The sequence below is a fragment of the Canis aureus genome, chromosome 5 (genome assembly GCF_053574225.1).
Source record: "Canis aureus isolate CA01 chromosome 5, VMU_Caureus_v.1.0, whole genome shotgun sequence".
In the NCBI taxonomy this organism is placed as follows: domain Eukaryota; kingdom Metazoa; phylum Chordata; class Mammalia; order Carnivora; family Canidae; genus Canis; species Canis aureus.
The window spans coordinates 41445624-41468551 of record NC_135615.1 but is presented as its reverse complement, the minus strand read 5'-3'; the positions used below and the strand labels follow the sequence as shown (position 1 = coordinate 41468551).

General features: G+C 34.7%; 1 protein-coding gene and 1 long non-coding RNA gene across 5 annotated transcripts in view; one reads left to right on the top strand and one right to left on the bottom strand.

Moving 5' to 3' along the window:
* The window catches only part of RBM27 (RNA binding motif protein 27), a 74646-nt gene that overhangs the window by 19279 nt on the left and 32439 nt on the right, over positions 1 to 22928 (bottom strand). For 2 of the 4 annotated variants that reach the window (XM_077897717.1, XM_077897718.1), the window contains exons 9-16: positions 17772 to 17936; positions 15964 to 16113; positions 12723 to 12867; positions 11746 to 11899; positions 8732 to 9028; positions 7068 to 7208; positions 1059 to 1178; positions 111 to 185 (exon numbers count right to left, since the gene is read on the bottom strand). In XM_077897717.1, the coding sequence (XP_077753843.1) occupies positions 111 to 185; positions 1059 to 1178; positions 7068 to 7208; positions 8732 to 9028; positions 11746 to 11899; positions 12723 to 12867; positions 15964 to 16113; positions 17772 to 17936 (1247 nt within the window). The remainder of the gene's footprint in view (positions 1 to 110; positions 186 to 1058; positions 1179 to 7067; positions 7209 to 8731; positions 9029 to 11745; positions 11900 to 12722; positions 12868 to 15963; positions 16114 to 17771; positions 17937 to 22928) is intronic. The other 2 variants (XM_077897720.1, XM_077897719.1) reach the window with 1 other exon arrangement.
* LOC144314059 (uncharacterized) lies at positions 3584 to 9247 on the top strand. The gene is made up of 3 exons (XR_013379721.1): positions 3584 to 3723; positions 7034 to 7102; positions 8915 to 9247. It is a non-coding gene; the product is annotated as an uncharacterized LOC144314059 (long non-coding RNA).

Here is a 22928-nt window from a genome sequence, read left to right as displayed (position 1 = left end):
GCTTAGTAAATTTTAATATAAATAACCTTTATAAACTTTACTATGAAGGTATCTTTGTAAAATCCATTGTATCCATCTTCCAGCAAGCAAATAATGAGTTCTTATCTTACCTTCTGGCATTCTATTTGTTTTTCTAGCACTTCTTGTCTCTTTTTCCTCATATCTTGTTGTAGCTTCATTGCTTCCTATATAAACAGATTAAAAAAATTAGTAATGGATATTGCCAATATTTGCATACATTTGTTAAAAGACCAACTCATTTCTTCAGGGTCATTCCTATGTTGTGTAAGAAAAATTCTGCTCCAAATCAAAAAATAGCTGAAACCAGAGACAAAAACCTTTAAATACATTTATTTACTTGAATGACGTAAATGTATTTATAAAGAATACCTGTTTTTCCTTGCCAATGTAATAAGCCAATCCTTATTTTTCATGTTTCAAGTTTAAAAAATGTGAAATAAAGCTAGAGGACAGAAGTCATAGCAAATTCTATGGATTTTTACCAGGAAAATATTGTATCTCACCCCTCTCTGTTAATCTCCAATTATACTGAGACCATACAAACATACATTTTATTTGAAAAACTCTTATATGAGTTTAAATCTAAAAAGTGAATGAAACTTCACTTTTAATAATAATAGTAATAATGAAACTCAGAAGTGAATCATATGAATAACAAGTACATAAATGTTATACTTTATGTGAAATATTGTCTAACTTACAAAGCAAGAGAGGATTTAAAAGAGGAAATAATGAAGTTAAACTGTCTGCTTCCTGATCTTGGAGAAAAAAACCAAAACAGGTCAACTCAGTATTGTTTATTTTTATATCAGAAAAATTCTTTCCTTGTGTTTGATATAGCTACTGAAAGGGAACCACTAAATACATTTTTGTCTGTTCATCTTTTTTTTTCAAATGTACACTGTACCAAAAAGCAGCTAAATAAACATTATAATGTGGTTCCATAACAACATGAACTATCCAAATGTGCTAACATAATCACTTAAGAATTCAATGGGTCAGTTCCTCTTTAAGGAGATTAGAATCAAGGCTGTTACCTGCTTCTTTTTAAGAACTTCTTGAACATCATGAGATTTAGAACCTGAACAAAGTTTCGAAGGTGTCTTTAAGTTTGAGGAGCTGTAAATCATTTTTGGATGGCCTGGAGCTGAAAATATCTAGGAAACACATATAAAATCAAATTTTAGAACATATAAAATCAAATTTTAGAAAAGCTTTAATTTTTTAGAAAGGCTGCAAGTATTTGTATTTTTTTAGGAGTTATACATTTTTTTACATTAAAAACTTCATTTATAAAACTAGCTTTTTATGTATACATAAATCCAATTGTCACTCAAATGCAAAAACAAATTAATTTTAGCAATAATGTTGTGTTTCAGGATATGATCACATTATTCCTCTTCTAGTTACATTTTTTTAATTAAGAGAAAAAGAATGTGGCCCCTTATATCTAGGAGCAGCCAGCCAACTACCCAGAGTCAGTCCTTATACGTCCTCCTGTTAAACAAAAACAATTTCATAAAAAAATCTCCAACAAGGCCACTCTTGAGACCAGGATGGGTCAAGGCATAAACAAGACCACAAGATCACTCCATAATCATGACTGAAGAGACAAAAAAAGAGGAATCCTGTCTAAACAGTAAAACTGACTAAATCTCTCTCTAACCCGGCTAACAGGGATGACTGTAGCTTCTTTACCAGTTATAGCTCTAGCCTCATCCTAGTTTTCCGTCCTTTTAGGTTAAGGCTAATTAAGACATCTGATCACAGAATTACTGGTTTCCTTAAACCCTCCTCCAAATCAACTAACTCAGGATTAAGGTACTTTGTAATCATAATATTATTATATTTAATCAAGTGCTATATGAGTTTATAATCAAACCTACAACAAGCAGTTAGCTCACAGATCTGAGTAAAGTACTGGCCATCTCTACTGTGCTAGTTTTGTTATTTAGATTGCTTTCTCCTTCTGAACAGACCGTTCTCCAGTTAGTCTTCCCTTAAGGCACAGCAGAACTACATGATACAGTACTATCTCTCTGGTTCAAGTCTTTCCTAACACACTCTCCTCTTTTATTTTTTAACTGACTTTAAATATGTGATATAAAAAAAATATGTGATATAAGGGGCACAATATGTAATATTGAGAAATTCACAGAAAATTCAATTGTGTGAATTCTATCATTAAATATCCATAATAAAATACAAAACTTCTCTCAAACAATAGTTAATTGTCCTCAAAATTAAGCTACTTTAACTACACAAGCATCTCTGAAATACTGTAGGAACACTACACAGCTGAAATTCATATTATTTACTAACATACAAATGGCAATACCTACAATTTACTGAGCACTTAGTATGTATTAAGTACTCTTGTTCCATGCTTTATGAATATGAAATTTTTCAATCCCCACAGAAACTCAATTTATAGAAAAGGAAATCAATACTCTTGAGTTATCTAATATATCCAGTAAGAGGCAGGTCAAGTCAGTCACATCTGTCTGACTTCCAAATCTATAATGTCTTTGTTTTGGTATCTTTTTATAATGGAATTTTTGAAACAAAAGAGTTATATTACCAATTTGATGTATCCATCACCAAGCACCAACAGTTATCAGGACATAAAATATAGTAGTTCCCCCTTATCTACAGTTTGGATTTCCACGGTTTCAGTTACCAGAGGTCAAGTGCGGTCTAGAAATAGATAACCTTCATCTGGCTCATCAGAAGGTCATGGGTAACCTAATACTACATCATAATGCTTGTATCATTCACTTCACTTTACCTCATTATGTAGGCATTTTATCATGTCACATCATCACATGAACAAGGATGAGTATCGTACAATGTTTTGAGAATGACCTCTCATTTATTAAAGCATATTGTTGTAAATGTTCCATTTTATTATTGTTGTTTTTCCTTTCATTGTGCCTAATTTATAAGTTAAACTTTATTATGGGCAGGTATATACAGGAAAAAAGATAGTACACATAGGGTTTGGTATTATCTATGGTGTCAAGCATCCACTGTGGATCTCGGAAAATATCCCCCGCAGATAAGGGGAGACTATATAATCTTGTTTTACTTAAATCCCCAACTCCACACTCATACCAAACACCACGTTGTTTTATCTGTAAATATTACAGTTGTACCTTTAAAAGATAACGCCCCCTTCCTTTTGTAAATATAACCCCGTACCATCATCACACTTAAAAGATAGTAACTACTTAATATGATTAGATATTCACATTCTAAACATTTCTTATCACTTGAATTGGGATCTAGTCCATCTACTGTCACTGGTTGTATTTCTTTTAAGTCTCCTTTAATACCATTTCATTCACCCCGTCTTTTTTTTTTTTTTTCAAATTGTTTATTGAAGAAACCACATCACTCATCGTGCAATATTTGCCACAGAATTCTAGAATACCCTGGTAACATGTTCCACTGTCCTTTGAATTTCCTTTAAATTTGTGAATAGATCTAGAGCCTTTATGACTACAGCTCATTCTCTGACAGGATTCCAGAATCTTTGACAACTTCCATTTTCTGGTTGGATAAAATATTCCAGGGTCATCTAGAACACTGTTAGACCCAGATCTGGGGTTCTTTCCTCAAGAACCCTTGGCTCCTCTGAGTGCTTGGGAGGGGGCAAGGGGTCATTACCCTTGGACTGATTATTACTTCTAGACCTTTTCAGTGAGTAGAATTTAAGAAATGTCTTAGAGCTTTTTATTGCTTATTTGTTTTTTAAGATAAAACAGTATCTGAAATTGTTATCAATACAGTTGATCCTTAAATAACTCAAGATTGACCCCACCCCCACCCCACAGTACAAAAATCCACATATTTAACTTTTGACTCCTCTAAAACTTAATAGCCTACTGTTGACCAGAAGCCTTACTGATAAAATAAACAACACATACTTGGTATATCATATAACTGTATTCTTACGATAATAAGCTATAGAAAAGAAAATGTTTCTTTAATACATTTACAGTAATTTACTGTACTAATCTTAAAAATCTATGTTTAAAAGGAGCAGGTATCCACTGACGGATGGATAAAGAAGATGTGGTATTATGTATAAAGCAGAGTATTACTCAGTCATCAAAAAGAATGAAATCTTGCCATTGGCAATGATGTGGCTAGAACTAGAATGTATTATGCTAAACAAATTCAGTCAGAGAAAGACAACCATATGATTTTACTCATGTGGAATTGAAGAAACAAACAGATAAATGGAGGGGACAGCAAGGGAAAATAAAATAATCTAAAAACAAAGAGGGAGACAAATCATAAGAGGGTCTTAACTACAGAGAACAAACTGAGGGTTGCTGGAGGGGAGGGAGGTGAGTAGTGTGGGGTAATTGGGTGATTGGCATTAAGGAGGGCACTTGGTATAATAAGTAACAGGTGTTATATGCAACTGATAAATCACTAAAGTCTACCTCGAGGGTGTGTAGATGGCTCAGTAAGTTAAGTGTCTACCTTTGGCTCAAGTCATGGTCCCAAAGTCCTACTCTATTCCCTCTACTGCTCCCTCCCCCATGCTCTTTTGCACGCTCTCAAATAAATAAAATCTTTAAAATTCTACCCTGAAATTAATAGTAGATTATGTTAACTAACTTGAATTTAAATAAAACCATAAATAAATAAATTGATTGACTGATCCATGTTCATGTGGACCTGGCACAATTCAAACCACGAATGTTCAAGGATCAACCATACTTTGAATTCAAAGCAGACTACGGTGTTTTTACCTTATCTCATCTATTGTATGCCTCTTTTCAACTGCACTAAATATATCAGTTGTCATTGACAATATTAATTCTTCATTTGATTTACCCTACAATGCTCACAAACTAGTTTCAGAATACCAACACTGCCAAAATCATGATTACTGAAAAATACTTTTTTTTTTTTTTTTTTTGAAGAAAAATACTTTTTAAAATTGCTTTTTGGGGCTCCCCGGCAGGGAGCCTGCTTCTCCCTCTGCCTATGTTTCTGTCTCTCCTGAATAAATAAATAAAAATCTTTAGAGAAATAGAATTGCTTTTTGTGGGGCGCCTTGTGGTATAGCTTATCAAGCATTCACTCTTGGTTTCAGCTTAGGTTGTGATCTCAGGGTCATTGGAATTCAGCCCCAAGTCAGGCTCTAGGCTCAGTGTAGAGGGTGCTTGGATTTCTCTCTTCCTCTCTCTACCCCTCCCCCACACATTTCTTTCTCTTTCTCAAATATATTTTTTTAAAGATTTTATTTATTTATTCATGGGGGCGGGGGTGGCAGGCACATTCAAAAGGGAGAAGCAGGCTCCATGCAGGGAACCCGATGTGGGACTCAATCCCAGGACTCCAGGATCAGGCCCTGGGCTGAAGGCGGTGCTAAACTGCTGAGCCACTCAGGCTGCCCTAAATGAATCTTTTTTAAAAAATTGCTTTTTGCCTCAGGCTTCATCTCATTAGGAATATAGTCAAATAACTGTGTTTTTAAAGTACTCTCTAAGCAAACATGAATTCGTTTCACTTGTCTTTTTAATTTTTAGAGATTATTTTTTTCATTTTATCTTTTAAGTATATTTCACCATTTATATGGTTCCAAGACAAATCTACAAAGCGAGACACAGTCAAAGTTGTCTAGTTTTTTCGGTCCCTGCTGTAAACACCAAGATTTAAGTTTTAGGAATTAAAAGATTTTTTAAAATTAATTTTAGGAATTTTCATTTCTTCTAATTAGCAAATACATTATATGCAATCATTGGCCCTACTTGCTTACACTGACAGTTGCTGACTATACATGTTTTGTTCCATTTTACCTTTTTTTTACCTAATATATCCTGATGATCACCTCAAGGTACATAAGAAAATATTCTTCATTTCATTCTAAAGTTGCATATACACTGTTCTATGGATGTATTACTACTACATTTTACTAGTCCCCTACTGACAGACATCTGGGCTGTTTCCAGTCTTTTGCTATTAAAAAGAGTCTACAATTACCAGCTTTATACATACATTTTTTCATAGTTTGACAAATGTACTTTTAGCATACATTCTGAAAAGGAGGGTTACTGGTTTAGAATAAATGCATACATAATTGTGAGACTTTGCCAAATTTGCTTTCATCGGGGTTGTACAATTTAGCATTTCCATTGGCATCTAAATCTCAGATCTTTTTGGAAATTATCTTAATTATTATGTAACTTTAAAAATGGATCTAATTTTATCTTTTCTATAGGGCTATTCAGTTATCTAAACACCATTTATCAAAAAGTCTGTAGTTTCCCCACTGACCTAAGATACTGTTTTGACATCTAATAAATTCCTATTTGCAAGTGAGTCTTCTGTTCCACTGGTTTCTCCAAGCGCCAGTCTCAACTGACTTGGTTATACAAACTTCATAATATTTTTTAATGTCTAGTAGGGCTAGTCTTCTCCCTTACTCTCTTTCAGAATTTTCCAGGCTCTCTTTGAAATAATCACCATTGTGGAAAGTCACTATGCAGATAAATTCCTCAACATAAAAAAACTACTTAAAAGGGACGCCTGGGTGGCTCAGCAATTGAGCACCTGCCTTTGGCCCAGGGCATGATCCTGGAATCCAGGGATCGAGTCCTGCATCGGGCTCCCTGCAGGGAGCCTGCTTCTCCCTCTGCCTGTGTCTCTGCTTCTCTCTGTGTCTCTCATGAATAAATAAATAAAATCTTAAAAAAAAAAATTTCAAAGTTTGACTTCTGATTATGACAGAATCTTCATTATGTTCTTACTTAGGAAAAGAAACGGACTAAGAAAGACATTTATCTATTAATAAATGGTTAAAATTCTCAAATTCCTACTTAGCTTTAACAGGGAAAAAATTTAATTAGCCAGTTTCGGGCAGAATCCTGGAAATTAGCGAAGTATACCTGCCACACTTAGGTTAGCAGTCACATTTATCTTTAATAAAGAAGTAAGACATTACAAATTTGGATGACTATCAATTTCTTAATTTCTCTGTGTCACTGAACAGCTTTAGATATATTTGAGGATGCGGAAATGCATACCTGGCAATCCTCTCCAGCACCACCTGACTGATTCAGTAAGTGTGATGTATCACTCTGGTTACCACTTGTATGTCCAAGACGATGTTTAACAGGAACTTTGTTAAGAACGTAGGCGCCTGATGTCTGTGGTTTACTCATCATCTGCACACACAAAATAAACACGCATGTGATAAAAGTTTTTAAAATGCCCATACAAATTCAGGTAGTGATTAGCCTGGGGAAGAAAATAAAGAATTGAGAAGGGAGGGTGCTTCAATTATCTGTTAAGGTTTTCTTTTTTTAAGTTGTAGACATATAAATGACTGCTATTATCTATACTTTAATGGATGTCTAAAAACTGTCTTAACATAATACATGATATATGTACATATACTCAGATAAAATTTCTGATAATATTTTAAATGTTCCCTTTAAGGGATTTGGGGGTTTTAACTGCTAGTAGCTTATATCAATATGGACACACCAAAAATCAATGCAACCCTGGACTCCATTAACAGAATAAGGTCTAATAGATCACAAAGGTGACAGTACCACCTTTATACAACATTTGACCAACATCTACAGAAGCATTTGCCTTTGGGCTCTATCATGAAGTGGGACATAGACAAAAGAAATTCAGGCTTACATGCAAATAAAAAGGATGATGACTGGAGTTAAGACTATGTACAGTAAAAAAAATCCCTTTTAAAAATCTGAATGCAGAGCAACTGGGTGGCTCAGTCTGTTAAACAGCTGCCTTTGGCTCAGGTCATAATCCCAGAGTCCCAGGATCAAGCTCTGTGTAGTTAAGCTCTCTGCTTGGCAGAGAGTCTGCTTTTTTCTCTGCCCCTCCCTGCTGCTCTCTCTCTCACATCCTATCTCTCAAATAAATAAAAATCTTTAAAATAAATTAAAAACTCTGAATGCATTTAGTTGAAACAAGAGAACACCTAGGAAAAGGTTATCATTATCATCAATGTTAGAATGGCTCTAGTGAATAGTAATTTGTTTATTCTTTCCTCCCTTCATCTATTCATTCAAGAATATTGTGAGCAATATATGCCAGGCATTGTTTTAGGCACAGAACAGAATGCATAAAAGAAACAAAATTCCCATTTTCTTGGAGCTTATATTTCAGTTTTAAAAGCTTTTTAGAAGAGTTTTCTACATGGAAAAATTAAGACAAAAGAGTGGATACAAGGATGACTGATTCTAACACAAAACAAAGGAAAAGTTAAGATTCAGAGTTGTTTGGAAGTGGATAGTTATTACATTTTAGTGTTGAGAAGAATCACTAGAGTATTTTTTTAAACATGTAGATTTATGGGCCTCATATCTAGAGACTGATTGTTTAAGTTTGGGGAGATAAGGCCCAGGAATTTGTACTCAGGTACTTAATTCCAGGAGAACAGCACTTATCAAACTTTATAGTTCATAAAAATCACCTGGAGAGCTTATTAAAAAACCGATGCTTAGGCCCCAACCACAGTGATTCTGACTAAGGTGGGGTGAGGTCCATGAAACTGCATGTCTAGTAAATTCTCAGGAGATGAGATGCTTCTGGTCTGCAGATCAAACTGAGTGGCTTTCCTATAGGAGACCTAAGGATCGCAAACTGAGAAATGATATTCTAGATAGAGGATGGGACTACAGGACCTCTCATTGCCTGTGAACCAGTGGATTACCTTCTGGATACCCCCATGTACTGTGGAGGGAGGAGACTGGGCCACCAGCACCTGCTGTTGATGAAGGTGCTGTGGCAGATGATGGTGCTGCTGTGAAAGGTGACTAAGTGTTTGCTGTTGTTGCAGGAGTAGCTGTGTTGGAGACTGTAATGCTGACTGCTCATTATTTTCTCTATGCCACAGAACTCGAATGAATCGGTTGTTTAGAACTGCTTCAGTGCTGGAAATGGCTTTCCTGGCCTCCTCATTGGTAAGATACTGGATGAGGGCTGCCTCTGGATCTCCCTTAAAAGCAACCTGTAAGAAAAAACAAAAGCATCAACAATTGGGACACCTGGGTGGCTCAGCGGTTGAGTGTCGGCCTTTGGCTCAGGGCGTGATCCCAGGATCTGGGATTGAGTCCTCCATCAGGCTTCTTGCAGGAAGCCTGCTTCTCTCTCTGCCTGTGTCTCTGCCTCTCTCTCTCTCTCTCCCCCCCTCTCTGTGTCTCTCATGAATAAATACAATCTTAAAAAAAAAAAAAAAAAAAAAAAAAGCAAGTAAATTATTGGTAAAGAATTCAGAATCATGGAGTGACTGAGTGGCTCAGTTGATTAAGTGTCTATCTTCAGCTCAGGTCATGATCCCAGGGTCCTGGGATCAAGCCCTGCATGGGGCTCCCGGATCAGAGGGGAGCCCGCTTCTCCCTCTCACTCTGTCTGCCTCTCTCCTTGCTTGTGTTCGCTCTCTCTGTCAAATAAACAAAATCTTTTAAAAATAAAAAATAATTCAGAAGTAGAAAACAGCCTGCTGAAATCCATTCTGAATGCTTTATAAAATTCTCTATCTCTCTAAAATATAATATGCATACTTTCTAAAATTATATCTAAAAGAGTATTAGACTATTCAATAAATAATCCTAGTAATGTTACCTAACCACTTGGGGAAAAGTTGTTAGATCCCTCTTGGATATCTTACATTCAAATAAACTCCAGACAAAGAAACTACTTCACAACAACAACAAAAAAAAAAAAACAATAAAAACACGGAAAAAAAAAAAGGTAGATATCTGTATAATCTGTTTGGAAAAACTTTTTATGCATACCTGTAAAAGTAGGATCCATAGAGACAAAGAGCAGTTAAGTTTTACCACATAAAATTTTACAATCTGTCAGTCCAAATACGCCCTAAACTAAATGATGAATGGAAAAAATATTTTTTATATATATGATAAGCAATGGCTTGGAAAAGCACTACTGTAAATGCCTTCATAAAAAATGGGCAAAGACAACAGGCATATCCAAAAAAATCCCTGCAAAAGATCTATACACACTTGAATCCTATTTTAAAAAGTATAAATTAAAACAAGCAAAATTTTTCACTTATGAAACTGGCTTAAAAAATGTTAATGGATTCATATTACACTGTTGATGAGCTTCACACAGTGCATTTCAGAGTATTAATTGGCACAACCTTTTTGGAGAACAATTTGGCAGCTCAAATTAAGAGTCCTAAAATTCCCTTTAATTCAGCAATGCATCATAAAAAAAATAATGAAACGTTCAGAACAAGGAGGTTCACCACAGCATTGTTTTTATATAAAGTAACAGAAAGAAGAGAAATTCCCAACAACAAAAAACAGTAAATAAATTATGGCCTATCGCTACCCCTTTCCCAAATTTTTACATTGAAATCCTAACCAAATGTAGTGTGACTACATTTGGAAACAGAGCTTTTAGGAAGTAATTAAGGTTAAATGAGGTCATATCGGTGGGGCCCTAGTCAGATGGTACCCAAGGCCTTATAGAAAGAGAAAGATCTCTCTACCCTTCCACAATTCGAGGACACAGCAAGAAAGTGACCATCTGCAAAGCAGAAGGAAAATCCTCATCAGGAACCAAACTGGCCACCTTGACTTTGGACTTTGCCCAAAATTTTTGTTGTTTAAACCACCCAGTCCCTGGTATGTGTTATGGAAACTGGAGGAGTCTCATCTACCAAGCTACATTAAGCCATCTTTTTTTTCTAAATGCCATAAACAATAACGACCTAGGAAACATGTAAGAGAAGAAAGGTAGTCAGAGACATACGGAATGATTTTGTCTTTTGTGTGTAGATTACGTTTTTTTTTTTTTTTTAGATGTTTTAAAAGAGAACATGGATATATGTGCATATGTGTTCTTCCATATAAACAAACACAGGTCTTTTCATTAAAGTATTAGTAATTGTTACTGCAAAGTGGTGAGATCTAGGTGATTTGGTTTTGTCACTTTTGTTGAATATATATCAAATTATCTATAAAATTAAACATGTACTACATTCAGGGACAAAAGACTGCTTAAAAATCTCTCCAAAAATATCTTTCAAAAAGAATATTTTGGTTGAGTTCTTTGAAACATCAAATTTCCTACCACTACTTTCTTAAACTCAGTTATATAAATCGTATTTTAGTTTGATGACAACACTAACCATCAGGGTGACTGACTGAAAGTAAAATTAATGAAACCTCAAGTACTGTCAATTACAGCGTAACATCCAACCACAAATTCATAAAGTGGAATATCTAGCAAGCAGAATACAAAAGCTACAATTATGAAATATTAGAAAATATGTTACACTGCATAAAATTCTCAAGATTAGAACCATCCTTAGCCAATTACTACTTGACTACAATAGAAGAGTCATTCAGCAAACAAAATTACAATCTTAGAAATTACCAAAAATCTCACCTACCTAGTTAGAATACTAAAGCAGATTAAGGAGTCATTTGTCCAGAAATAGCATCATAAACACAAATATACTAACTAGCCTCTGTGTCTTTCAGTAAGAAGTTGTGGATAAGAAACAAATCAATTAAAAAAAACAAATTCAGCCTAACAATTTCATCATAAAGTTAGGTATAGAGCTATATAGTGGAGCCTAAAACACTTAGCAGAGATAATCAGACTAATTACTGGCTCATTTAAGCCAAGTGAACTGATTTTCAAAGATGCATAAAACAACATTAATTCTGTCACCAACCTAGCCACATTTACCTGGATGTTTACAATAGTTCCAAATTTGCTGAAATGTTCATTGAGCTTGGTAATGTTGTTCAATTCCTGAGGGATTTTCTTGACTTCTAATTTGGTGTTTGTATACTGATTCTTTCTCAAAAATCCTGGTTTACTCTGACTGTTATTTCCTTGCCTGAAAAGAATATTAATAGATATTGATTAATTCTCCCACCTTATGCCTAGACGTGAGACAAATCAACAAATAATTTTTTACATGTATTAAAATGTCATCTGTAAGACATTCTTATATTCTTTAGAAATTACTATTTAATTTTCACATCATCCTTGTTACATGGGAACAGAACAAGTAGAAAGAAAGAAGACTGAATGGCAAAATACTGCAAAATGAAAGAGGCCCAAATGAGACTAAAAATCATATGTTAGGGGGGCCCAGTTGGCTCAGTCAGTTAGGTGTCTGCAATCAGTCAGGTCATGATCCCAGAGTTCTGTGATCAAACCCAGCATCAGGCTCCCTGTCAGCAAGGAGTCTCCTTCTCCTTCTGCCCCTCACCCCATTTGTGCTCTCTCTCTCTCACTCTCTCTCTCTCAAATAAATAGAACCTTGAAAAAAAAAATCATATGCTAAAAAGATACACTACAACTACCAAGGAGTCTAACTTTAAAGGAAAGAACATCACTGTTTTTATGGTGTGTTCCTCAACTTATGCAAAAGTACGTAATTTTTTCTTCTTTTCTATTCATTTCCAGTGTCTTGATAATTCTTAACATTGGGCTAGGCCTATGTATAATAAATATAAATTACTAATATCTACTATTGATACTGTTCACTCTTCCATTTTTAAGATGTTTTAATGATGCTTCTGGGAACCCTAACTTTGAGACACATAGTTTGAAAATCACTGATTAATGACAACTCTTAATTTTACAAATTTACTAATGCACACAAAAATAACAGAAACACCAATCAGATGTTACTAAGTAGCAAATTATCTTACTTTCCCAGCCAAGGTTTCTTTGTGAGTGGCCCTTCCAAACCACTTATAGCTCTTTTCCGGCTATCTGGTTCAAGAACTACTCTGGTTATGTTGCTATTAATTGAAACAGGAACTGGCGGTTCAGTCTGGATGACAATGTTAGCAGCTGTTGAAAACAAAAATTAACATTACTAACAATGTAGTATTTGGGGAATTTCAAATGATTAAAATATTTAACCTAAAAGCTAAAAAAGCACAGCAAATAGCACCCAACTTCCATTTCCTTTACTGAAATGCTTAATAGCAAGAAAAAATATCAACTGCCTCCTTTTTCTTTCTTAAAAATACAATACCCAAATTTAAGAAGTCATAGGCAACTGCAATGTAATAACTGATTCATGCAAGGATCATCAATTGATGGGGAAAAAAAAAAAAAACACCAACAAAAGACTATCAGAGAACAAGATATTTACATGGTGCCAAAGTAACACTCCACAAATGATTACATTACAATGAAGAGATCTAACAATTATCATCTCAGACAAGCAATCAAACTTAGCTCCATAAATAAAATGAAATTATTTAGATTCTAATGTTATTCAACAAAAAGTCCACCCAGGCAGGATATTCTCATGGAATTATGATTTTCTTATGTGTAGCAAAGATACTGTGTTTATATAGGCCATCTTATTCTTGGATGTTAAATAAAAGCTCTAAGGTGCACAATCTCTACAAATACTTGCAAGTAGTTCAAGAAAAAAATGAGAAGGGAAGAAGGATGAGAAGAATATGCACTCACACCCAAAGGCAACCAAACATTAACAAATGGTGAACCAAAGTGAAGGTATTCAGTTTACTGTACTTCTTTTGATTTTTTGGTAGGTTTAAAATTTTTAAAACTCATAAGTTGGGAGGAAAATCCAAAGAAAATACTATAAATTCGTATATTTCTTTCACAATAGTTAAGACTAAAATACTTAAACTGACCTTACAATGGCCTATGTGTGGGAAGAAGTGTGTTGAATAAAAAATTAACACCAATCTATGCTTGATATACTCTGAATATTCTCCTTAACTTTAGTGATTCCACCAAAAGTAAAACTAGCAGCAAAGAAAACATGTAGGGTTAGATGATAGGGTAGGGATGAGGGTTGGAGGTATGTCACTGTATGACAGGAAAATTGTGAAGCAAGTTCACTCATTTAACATATATTTCTTCAGCAGCTGCTACAGCTCCAACAATTCTATTAGACCTTAAGGGTAAATTAGTGAATAAAGTAACTATGATCTTTGCCCTGTTAATGGCCTTTATTTTCAGAAGGCTAATGGAGGAGACCGCAATTATGATGGCATAGAGCATTCTAGAATTTGCCATGTCATTTCATCTTCCCTACAACAATTTTTACCTCCTAACATTGCCTAGTGCTTTTCTTTACTGAAGGGCTTTATAAGAAAAGGAGAGAGATACATAGCTAGAGCTTCAATGACTTGCCAACGTGACAAATCAAGCCTACTGTACAAAACCACATGATTTCTACCTGAATGAGATTATCCATGAACTACTGTATATGAATACACAGAAAGTCCAGACTAGTGGCAAAGGGAAAACATAAATTTCTGAGAATATGATCTTCCCATTAACTTCAAGTAATCTGGTAATAATTTATGCATTATAGCACAGAAGATAATAGCATATTGTTCAGATTCTAAATCTATGCCTAGGTTCAAATTGCAGTTCTGCCATTAATAATTATATGACCTTGGGCAAGGTCTTTAACTTCTCTCTAACCCTTAATGTCTTTATCTGTGAGAAGAGAATAAAAATAGTACCACTTTTAAGGAGCTGTAAGAAAGGAATACAAGATATAATAATACATGTAAAAGCATTTGGTTTCATCTCATCACAAAACTGTTAATGTGTGATTAATAGTTGTTATTACTACTATCAATGGTAACAATGATATTAATGGCAGTAAAGAAAAGTTAATAAAAGCAAGATAGGAAAAAAGGTAAGAACAAGAAAATGGTCACCACAGAATGAAATCAAAAAAATATTGTCAGGACGACCCACGGCCAGTCAACCAAATTAAAACTAAGTATTACAAATCCCGGGCACCTGGGTGGTTTAGTCAGTTAAGCATCTTCCTTTGGCTCAGGTCATGATCCCAGGGTCCAGGAATCAACCCTGAGTGCCAAGTATCCCTGCTCAGTGGGAGCCTGCTCTTCCCTCTCCTCCCCACTTGTGCTTTCTCTCAAATAAATAAAATCTTTTTTAAAATATTAGAAGTCAAACTGTAGTAAAAAAGAAGAACTGGAATGTCATCAAACTTTCTAACCCACCACTTTTGAAGGGAGGAGTATAGGAGGACATCAACCCATATTAAAGGTAAATGCTGGGGCGCCTGGGTGGCTCAGCGGTTGAGCATCTGCTTTTGGCTCAGGTCATGATCTCGGGATCCTGGGATGGAGTGCCACTACAGGCTCCTCATAGAGACCCCGCTTCTCCCTCTGCCTATGTCTCTGCCTCCCTTTCTCTGCCTTTCATGAATAAAATACTTAAAAAAATAAAAAATAAAGGTAAATGCTTGCATTTTAGTCTTTAAAGGTTTGTGACTATGCTTTGTAAAGGTCCTAACATGACTGTAATCATAAATACTAAAAAAGATCGAATGATAATTTTATTCCAGTTTTTCAGAGTCTCAGTTAGTGTGAAGCACAGCACTTATGATACAAAGTAAGCCCTTAAGTGATCAGTTCTTTCAGGGCCAGGGACCATGTCATTTCATCTTTCTTTACCTAATACCTAATATAGTATCGAGTAAACAGCTAAAAGAGTCTAAAGGTCTACAAAAATAGCAACTAATATAAGTATTGTTTCTTATTTAAAAAAAAAATATAGGGATCCCTGGGTGGCGCAGCAGTTTGGCGCCTGCCTTTGGCCCGGGGCGTGATCCTGGAGACCCGGGATCGAGTCCCACGTCGGGCTCCCTGCATGGAGCCTGCTTCTCCCTCTGCCTGTGTCTCTGCCTCTCTCTCTCTCTCTGTGACTATCATAAATAAAAATTTAAAATATATATATATATTCTAATTATAGCTTTAAAATAAAATTTGGAGATACAGTTTATTTAAACACATTTATTTGAGATGATTATATGGCATTCTTCAAAAAGATAATGTGTAAGTAATTTTAGTCTTAGTGAGGTCTAAACTGCTAAACTGAACTCCTGTATAACAACAGCATCAAAGTATGAGGTATTCTCACCTCTTGGATTTGCATCCATATCTCCAGATGTTAGGCCAATCAGGTTAGGGCGCTGTGTCTGTGTTCTTGAAAAGAACTGTCTGTACTGAGATCTACCAGAACTGGTAATACTAGGAGCTTCTGGATTATAACCATCTGGTTCATATGTATCTGGGGGGAAACAAAACAACAAAACACATAGCAAGTCAGAGAGAAGTAATTTCTCATATATGAAACAAACAATAGCAAAAAATTAATTTTTTCTTTAACAAATATATCAACCTACACATACATATCTAATTTACAGTATATAGATATACCTGTTAGAAGTGAAAGAAATGAAAATGCTCCTGTCCCAAAACACAGATATACACATCAATTCTTCATTACAGAAATATTTCCAGATTCATTTACCTAGCCATTTTCATCCTCTATATTAATCACCTAATCCAAACGTCAATAAATATTTTTAAAAGAAACATGCACATACACTAATACTACACAGAAAGGACTGATTGAGTTTCCTCAGTTATCATGTCTCATCAATTTCCAGTACTCTTTTAATTAGGGGGAAAATCTATCTACTAATTTGGTTATCTACACTTTAAAATCGAGATATAACAGCTGGTTTCATACAAAAAATATTTCAAATGTTTTATTTCAAATGGCTAAATAAGATAAATTTTATATTTCTAAACATAATCATGATCTTACTACCAACCACCTCATCAATGCTGCTTTTATCACGTTTCCTTTGTTTTCTCTAAAACTAAATACTTTTTAAAACTCTAATGCTAAATAACTATTTTGTTAGTGTTGAAGAAATTCTGAGTGTTCATCTCTAAATGGTATATATCCTCTTCATCCTATATAAAATGAAAGAACAGTTAAAATTAAATGAAGACACCAGTTTTCGCCACTGTGATTTAGAAGTCCTTGTATCTTTTTTTTCTTAGGGAAAAATTTTCTATGGCATTCATATTAAGTTTCAGCTACAAGGTTAGGGACATTCAGATCCTTATTAATGGCCAATCAGTTCTATGATTCAAAGTATTAAGATCAGCAAATTATTAAAAAAATTTTTCAGTTACCAGTTGGTAGTCTTGACAGATTTCCTATAATTAAAATCTCCTATAGCTGCAGAAAGTTTTAAAGAAGTTGTATAATCAAATGACCTTGTTCTATAATTCCTGAGAATACACAGAACCCCTAGAAACTTAAAAGTCCTTTAGTCAATTATGATGAACTCAGATCTAAAGGCAAAGTAAGAAATGTTAAAAACCTCCTGAGATACCCACGAAGCACTTCAAATAGGTCATCAACATGTACATGTAGGTAGGAGGGAAGAGTTTTCAAGAAATCGCTACATTATACACAGCCAGTCCATACATGTTCATCCATTATCAGCAAGAAATCAGATGTTTTTGTTTTGTTTAAAAAAAAATTAACCAAAAATAAAAAAATAAAAAATATATAAAAAATAAATTAACCTAGTTTTTCTTGAAATGTATAAATGATTAGAAAACATTCAAGTAGATACTCTCCTTCTATTTACTGGATTAGAAATTAGTTCAAAGAACTAACGCAACTTTTGTTCCTAAGAAATTCAAAGTCAATATAGAGGACACCAGAGATGACAGACACACAGGAGGCCTCATCATCTAGCAACCACAAGGGACAAATCAAAGAAGCAGGGAAACAGAAAAGAAAACTAAGAGGGAATTAATGGGAATTTGTGACAGCAGATCAAGATGCCAGTCACCACTTAGGCTGGCAAGCTGTGGTACAAAAGATCAGAGAGGTGGATGGCCATTTGTAGCAAAGCTTACCTGGGACCAGAGGGGTGGGGCTGGAGACTGAGGTATGGTACCCAATGGAGGTTCCCATGAGGTTTCGAGGTGGCACCAAACGAGCTGCCAACAGAGGAGGCGGTGTCCCCAACTGAAGTCGCTCAGATGCAGCAGCACCATGTTCACGAGAGTACATGGGCTGTCCTACAGAGGAAAGAATAGGAGGGCAGCTGGGAATGAGAGTCACAAGCTTCTCAGGTAATGATGTACTTCCTGAGACTTGAGCCAAGAACAGAGAAAGTACACCAATGGGAATGGCAGTCGAGAAAGGTATTACTGAGATTCTTTCTAACTCAAGAAACAGTCATACAACTGGTTAGGATGCACTGAAGTATAAAGAAAGAGTAAGAATTAGGTAGTATGACTGTATAATCTCAATCTTTCATAATCTTAAATGAATAACTATGTTCTAACTGTACCCAAAAGTGAACAGTCAACCATAATCACACTATCAGACAAAGGTACCCTGAGCTATTATCCATGTAGTCTTGTATCCAATAAAAATCATGTAGTTTTGAAGACTCACACCCATTAAAAACAAAAACTCTTCTTTTCAAACTCACATAATTTCAGGTTCACACAAAACATATGCTCATACCTGAGAGCAGAAAAAAGAATAAAGAAATAAAAAAAAAAAAGGGAAACACCATAAGCATACCCTCACAGAGAATAAGAAATGTTCAAAAGAAAAAAACTAAACGAGAGTGAAAACTTGTTACTTGTTACCTACTTAGCAGATGGATAACAAGTACTGACAAAGAAAAAAAGGACAACACTCCAGATATATAGATCAATCACGGTACATATGAAATTACTTCAGATATTAAAGAACTACTTTTTGAAAGAAAGAACATTTAGTGTTTACATATATTAACACAAAAATGTCTGAAACAATGAAGTCAAATTTGGTAGAATAGGATTTAAAAAGAAGTATCAAGGAACAGGTTTTTTTCTTTTGTTGGTCACTTAATAGTATCTGTTTTACCCCATGAGACCTATTTATAAGATTTACTCAATACTTTCTAAAGTCAGACATTCACTATGTGGCACAAGATGAAATAAAGTGAATTTAGAATTTTTTTTACACTCAATGAATGTCCTTAAAAGTTATACATTTCCAAAAGACTTTTTAAAATACACTTTAACAGAACAAGCCACAAAGCAACCACCTGATTTCACAGTAAAGGTAGAAGAGAAATAGATGTACTAAATTTTACTATCCTTCTCTTCCTATATATGAAGCAAAGAAGCAAGTGACAAATCATATTGTACAGCAGACTGCAAAACTGCACTTAGCACCAATTCTTTCAATATTTACATTAAAACAAGGCTCTTTTAATTATTATGTTACAAAAACAATCAAAATATCATCAACAACCTAAAAATAGTTGTAAGAATGAACTACTGCGCAGGATTTCTTGAATGAAGGAGTATACTAAAAAGAAAAATGGAGAAGTGCATTCTCAGTCCATATGACTGGTTTAAGTTTTTAAGACTGCATTCAATGTACCCAGTATATTTAACTAATAACTGTCTCAAAGTGAATTGAAAAGCTAAAGGCTTATTTGCACAATGTCCTTTCAAAATGAATGACAAAGAACAGGCATTTAATTTCTGAAAGATGGCTGTTTATTCAAATGAAGCCGGATGTTCAACAACATGCACTGAGATCTCTAAACACTATTTAAAAACAAAAGCTTCTTTAGATAAAAGGCTGATACTAGGCCTGAGCAGAAAATTAAGATGAATCTGGTTGGTATACTTTCATATATAACCCTGTTCTTCCAGAAACTATAAAACACTAGGTGTGTCAAAAACAAAATAATCTGCAGGAGCCAACATGAAGAGGCTCCCACGGTCAAAGACAAAACAGTGTGAACACCAAAAAGGATGTAATGGGGTGAAACATATCAAACATGTTTAAAATCCATGAGTTCATAATGATCCCCTCTGGAAGATACCAGGAAAGAAGGCCATTATTCTGAAAACTGATAAATAAAAGGAAACAAGCATATATCCTGTCTTTCCCATAAAAATTGCATTTCAAGTTAACCAAATGGTTAACACTACAGTTTCACTTTGTAGAATGCCAGGCAAGAAATGTAGAAGAAATTACAGAATTAGGATATCACACTTTTTATAACCTGTAATGAAACAGCAAATCTAAGGAGTGATCACACATGGCTGCTGAAACCATTTTAAAGTTGATAATATCAAATGGACAAATCAGAATGAAAACACCTGTAGACACTGATCAATATTTATAACAAAGGAAAAAACTCGACATTATGTACATCATGAAATATTACAGTAAGTACATCAATAAAATATTCATGACAAAAAAAAAGCCCACACCAAAAGCGTGAATCTAAAGTCTCCAAATTTAGCTCCCAAATTACAGGAAATAGAGGACTGAAGAATGTATTAAATGACATAAGGAGATGCAATATGCCAAGTCCAGAATGTGAAAAACTTCTCTAGGAAAATAATGTTTCTTAAATAAATGTCAAAAAGAAAAAGTAGAGGAAATTATTACATATTTAAAGACTTAAGAAAGGTATCTCCTAAGTGTAATATATAACACATATATATTATGTTACATTATTGTTTGGATGCAGCTGTAAATGATCCAGCTGTAAAAGGACAACTATGATACAATTTGGAAATACGAACACTAAGTGGATATTTGACAATAGTAAATATAAATATTTTAGGAGTGTGATAAAGTGTTTATTTAATCCTTATCTTTTAGAGATACATAGTGAAGGTGTTATTGATGAAATGTTATAAATGGAGGTTGTCCTAAAATAATCAAGTCAGGGATGAGTTACAGCTGAAGCAAGGTTAACCATATATATGTCGAGGTGTGCTGAAGCCTGTGAGTACCTGAAGAGTCCTGAAGAATTTGCTTTCTTTTTGTGCATGTTTGAAATTTTCCGTAAGTTTTTCCTAAATCAAACAGGTTACAATAATGGTGAAGGTGAGCCGGTCACAATTTATATTCATTCGGTTTAGTTCTCATTGGCATAGTGACTAGAGAATTCCAAACTAGAACCATCCCAAGTTCATGCTCCTATCTTATGTGTCTCATACATCTTACATGCCTGACAGCAAAATTTTCACATTCTTAATGTTAACTCTACTCAGGGGAAGAGTCTTTATGCAACTGACATTTTAGCTACTCTTTGGAACTTCCTGATTTTGTCATTAAGAATACTCCCAGGATGGGTCGCCTGGGTGGCTCAGCAGGTAAGCATCTGCTTTCGGCTCAGGGCATGATCCTGGAGTCCCTGGATCAAGTCCCACATCGGGCTCCCTGCATGGAGCCTGCTTCTCTCTCTGCCTGTGTCTCTGCCTCTGTGTGTGTCTCTCATGAATAAATAAATAAAATCTCTTAAAAAAAATAAAAAAGCATATTCCCAGGAAAAAAATCTTAAGTTTTAAACTAAAAGCTCAAGTGGAAAACAAAAAAGCTACACCACCTTCCAATAATTAGCCATATTTATCATGTATCTTCTGTATTAGAATCCAAGGTCCCTGGCATACAATTTGAAGTTCCAGGGCTTAAATGATGCCTGGTACATAGTAGGTACCCTAAATAGTCACTTAAAGAAAGGATGAAAGCTTATGTATTAAAAATATCCCAATGACAAGTATTTTGGAGGAAAATTTGTATGTTGAAATGGGCAATAAGATAATGAATTTAAGACAAACCAAAATAAAACACAAGGCAGAAGAAACCCAGACAATATTCAATGACTCTACTGGATATCGATACACTTTTCTAGACATCAAAATCCATGATTCTGCATTAAGAAATGTTATATATTCCACAAAATTAAATGAGGAATCTCAAGTTTAGTAGGAATAGAGTGTTTCAATAATTTTTCATAGTTGATAACAGGAAATATATTTTCAGAAAGATAAAGATTATTTACATAAATACATTTGAAGACGAACAACTGTCTTCAACCTAAAAAATCAGTCTGTAGAATAAAGAATGCTATATTCTACTATCACTTTTTCACACTTAACTAGAGTGGACTTAGCAATCATAACATATTTCTACTATGTTTTCTTCAAGGGAACTTAAGGGAACTTAAGGGGATGAAAGGGATATACTTGAAAATGGTACTGTGCAACAAAAAAATTATACAGTGAGTTGGTTAACTCAAATTTGGGTAAAATATTTTAAGTACTTCAGAGGAAACACTTGATTTTAAAAGGTGTTACGATATTACTCTCTTTGCATACAATTCTACCTATTAAGTCCTTTTCAGAATATCTGTGACATTTTTAATTCGAGAAACAACAAAATATTATTAGCTTTTTTTTCTAAACTATATCCATTTGAAATCACCTTTTAAATAGCATTACCAGGAGCCACATATATTCTACCCACTTATACAGTGAGGATAATTACTTTTTTTCTGTTAATATTCAATTGTCCTATTGCAAAACAAGTAACCACAGCCGAGAGGATGGTTTTATTTTCAACAGAATCAGTTCCTTTCTCAACTGTATTTCTGAGCCACTCTATTCATCTAGTTATAATAGCAAAAAATACACTGTATTTGTTTTTTTGTTTTTTTAAACACATTTCTTTTCCACTATTAGATTTTTAGCTTCTTAGAAGAATCACTTATTCTTCTGTATATTCCTAGTATCTAGCACTGAGCAGACCCCCGTTTTTACCTCTAAAATTCCAGATTTCGTTTTTCTCTGTATATTCCAGGTCTCTAGTGACATAATTTTCACAACTAAATACCATCTGATATGCTGTACTCCGTTTTAAACATTTTCTATGTTATGAATTTTATTTTTTAAAAGCTTTTATTTATGAGAGAGAGAGGCAGGGGGCGGGGCGCAGAGACACAGGCAGAGGGAGAAGCAGGTTCCATGCAGGGAGCCCGACATGGGACTTGATCCCGGGTCTCCAGGATCACACCTGGGGCTGAAGGCGGCGCTAAACCGCTGAGCCACCAGGGCTGCCCTATGTTATGAATTTTAAAGAAAATTTGACAATAAAATATCCACAATTTAAACTTTCCCAATTTAGGGCAGCCCGGGTGGCTCAGCAGTTTAGTGCTGCCTTCAGCCCAGCGTGTGATCCTGGAGACCTGGAATTGAGTCCCA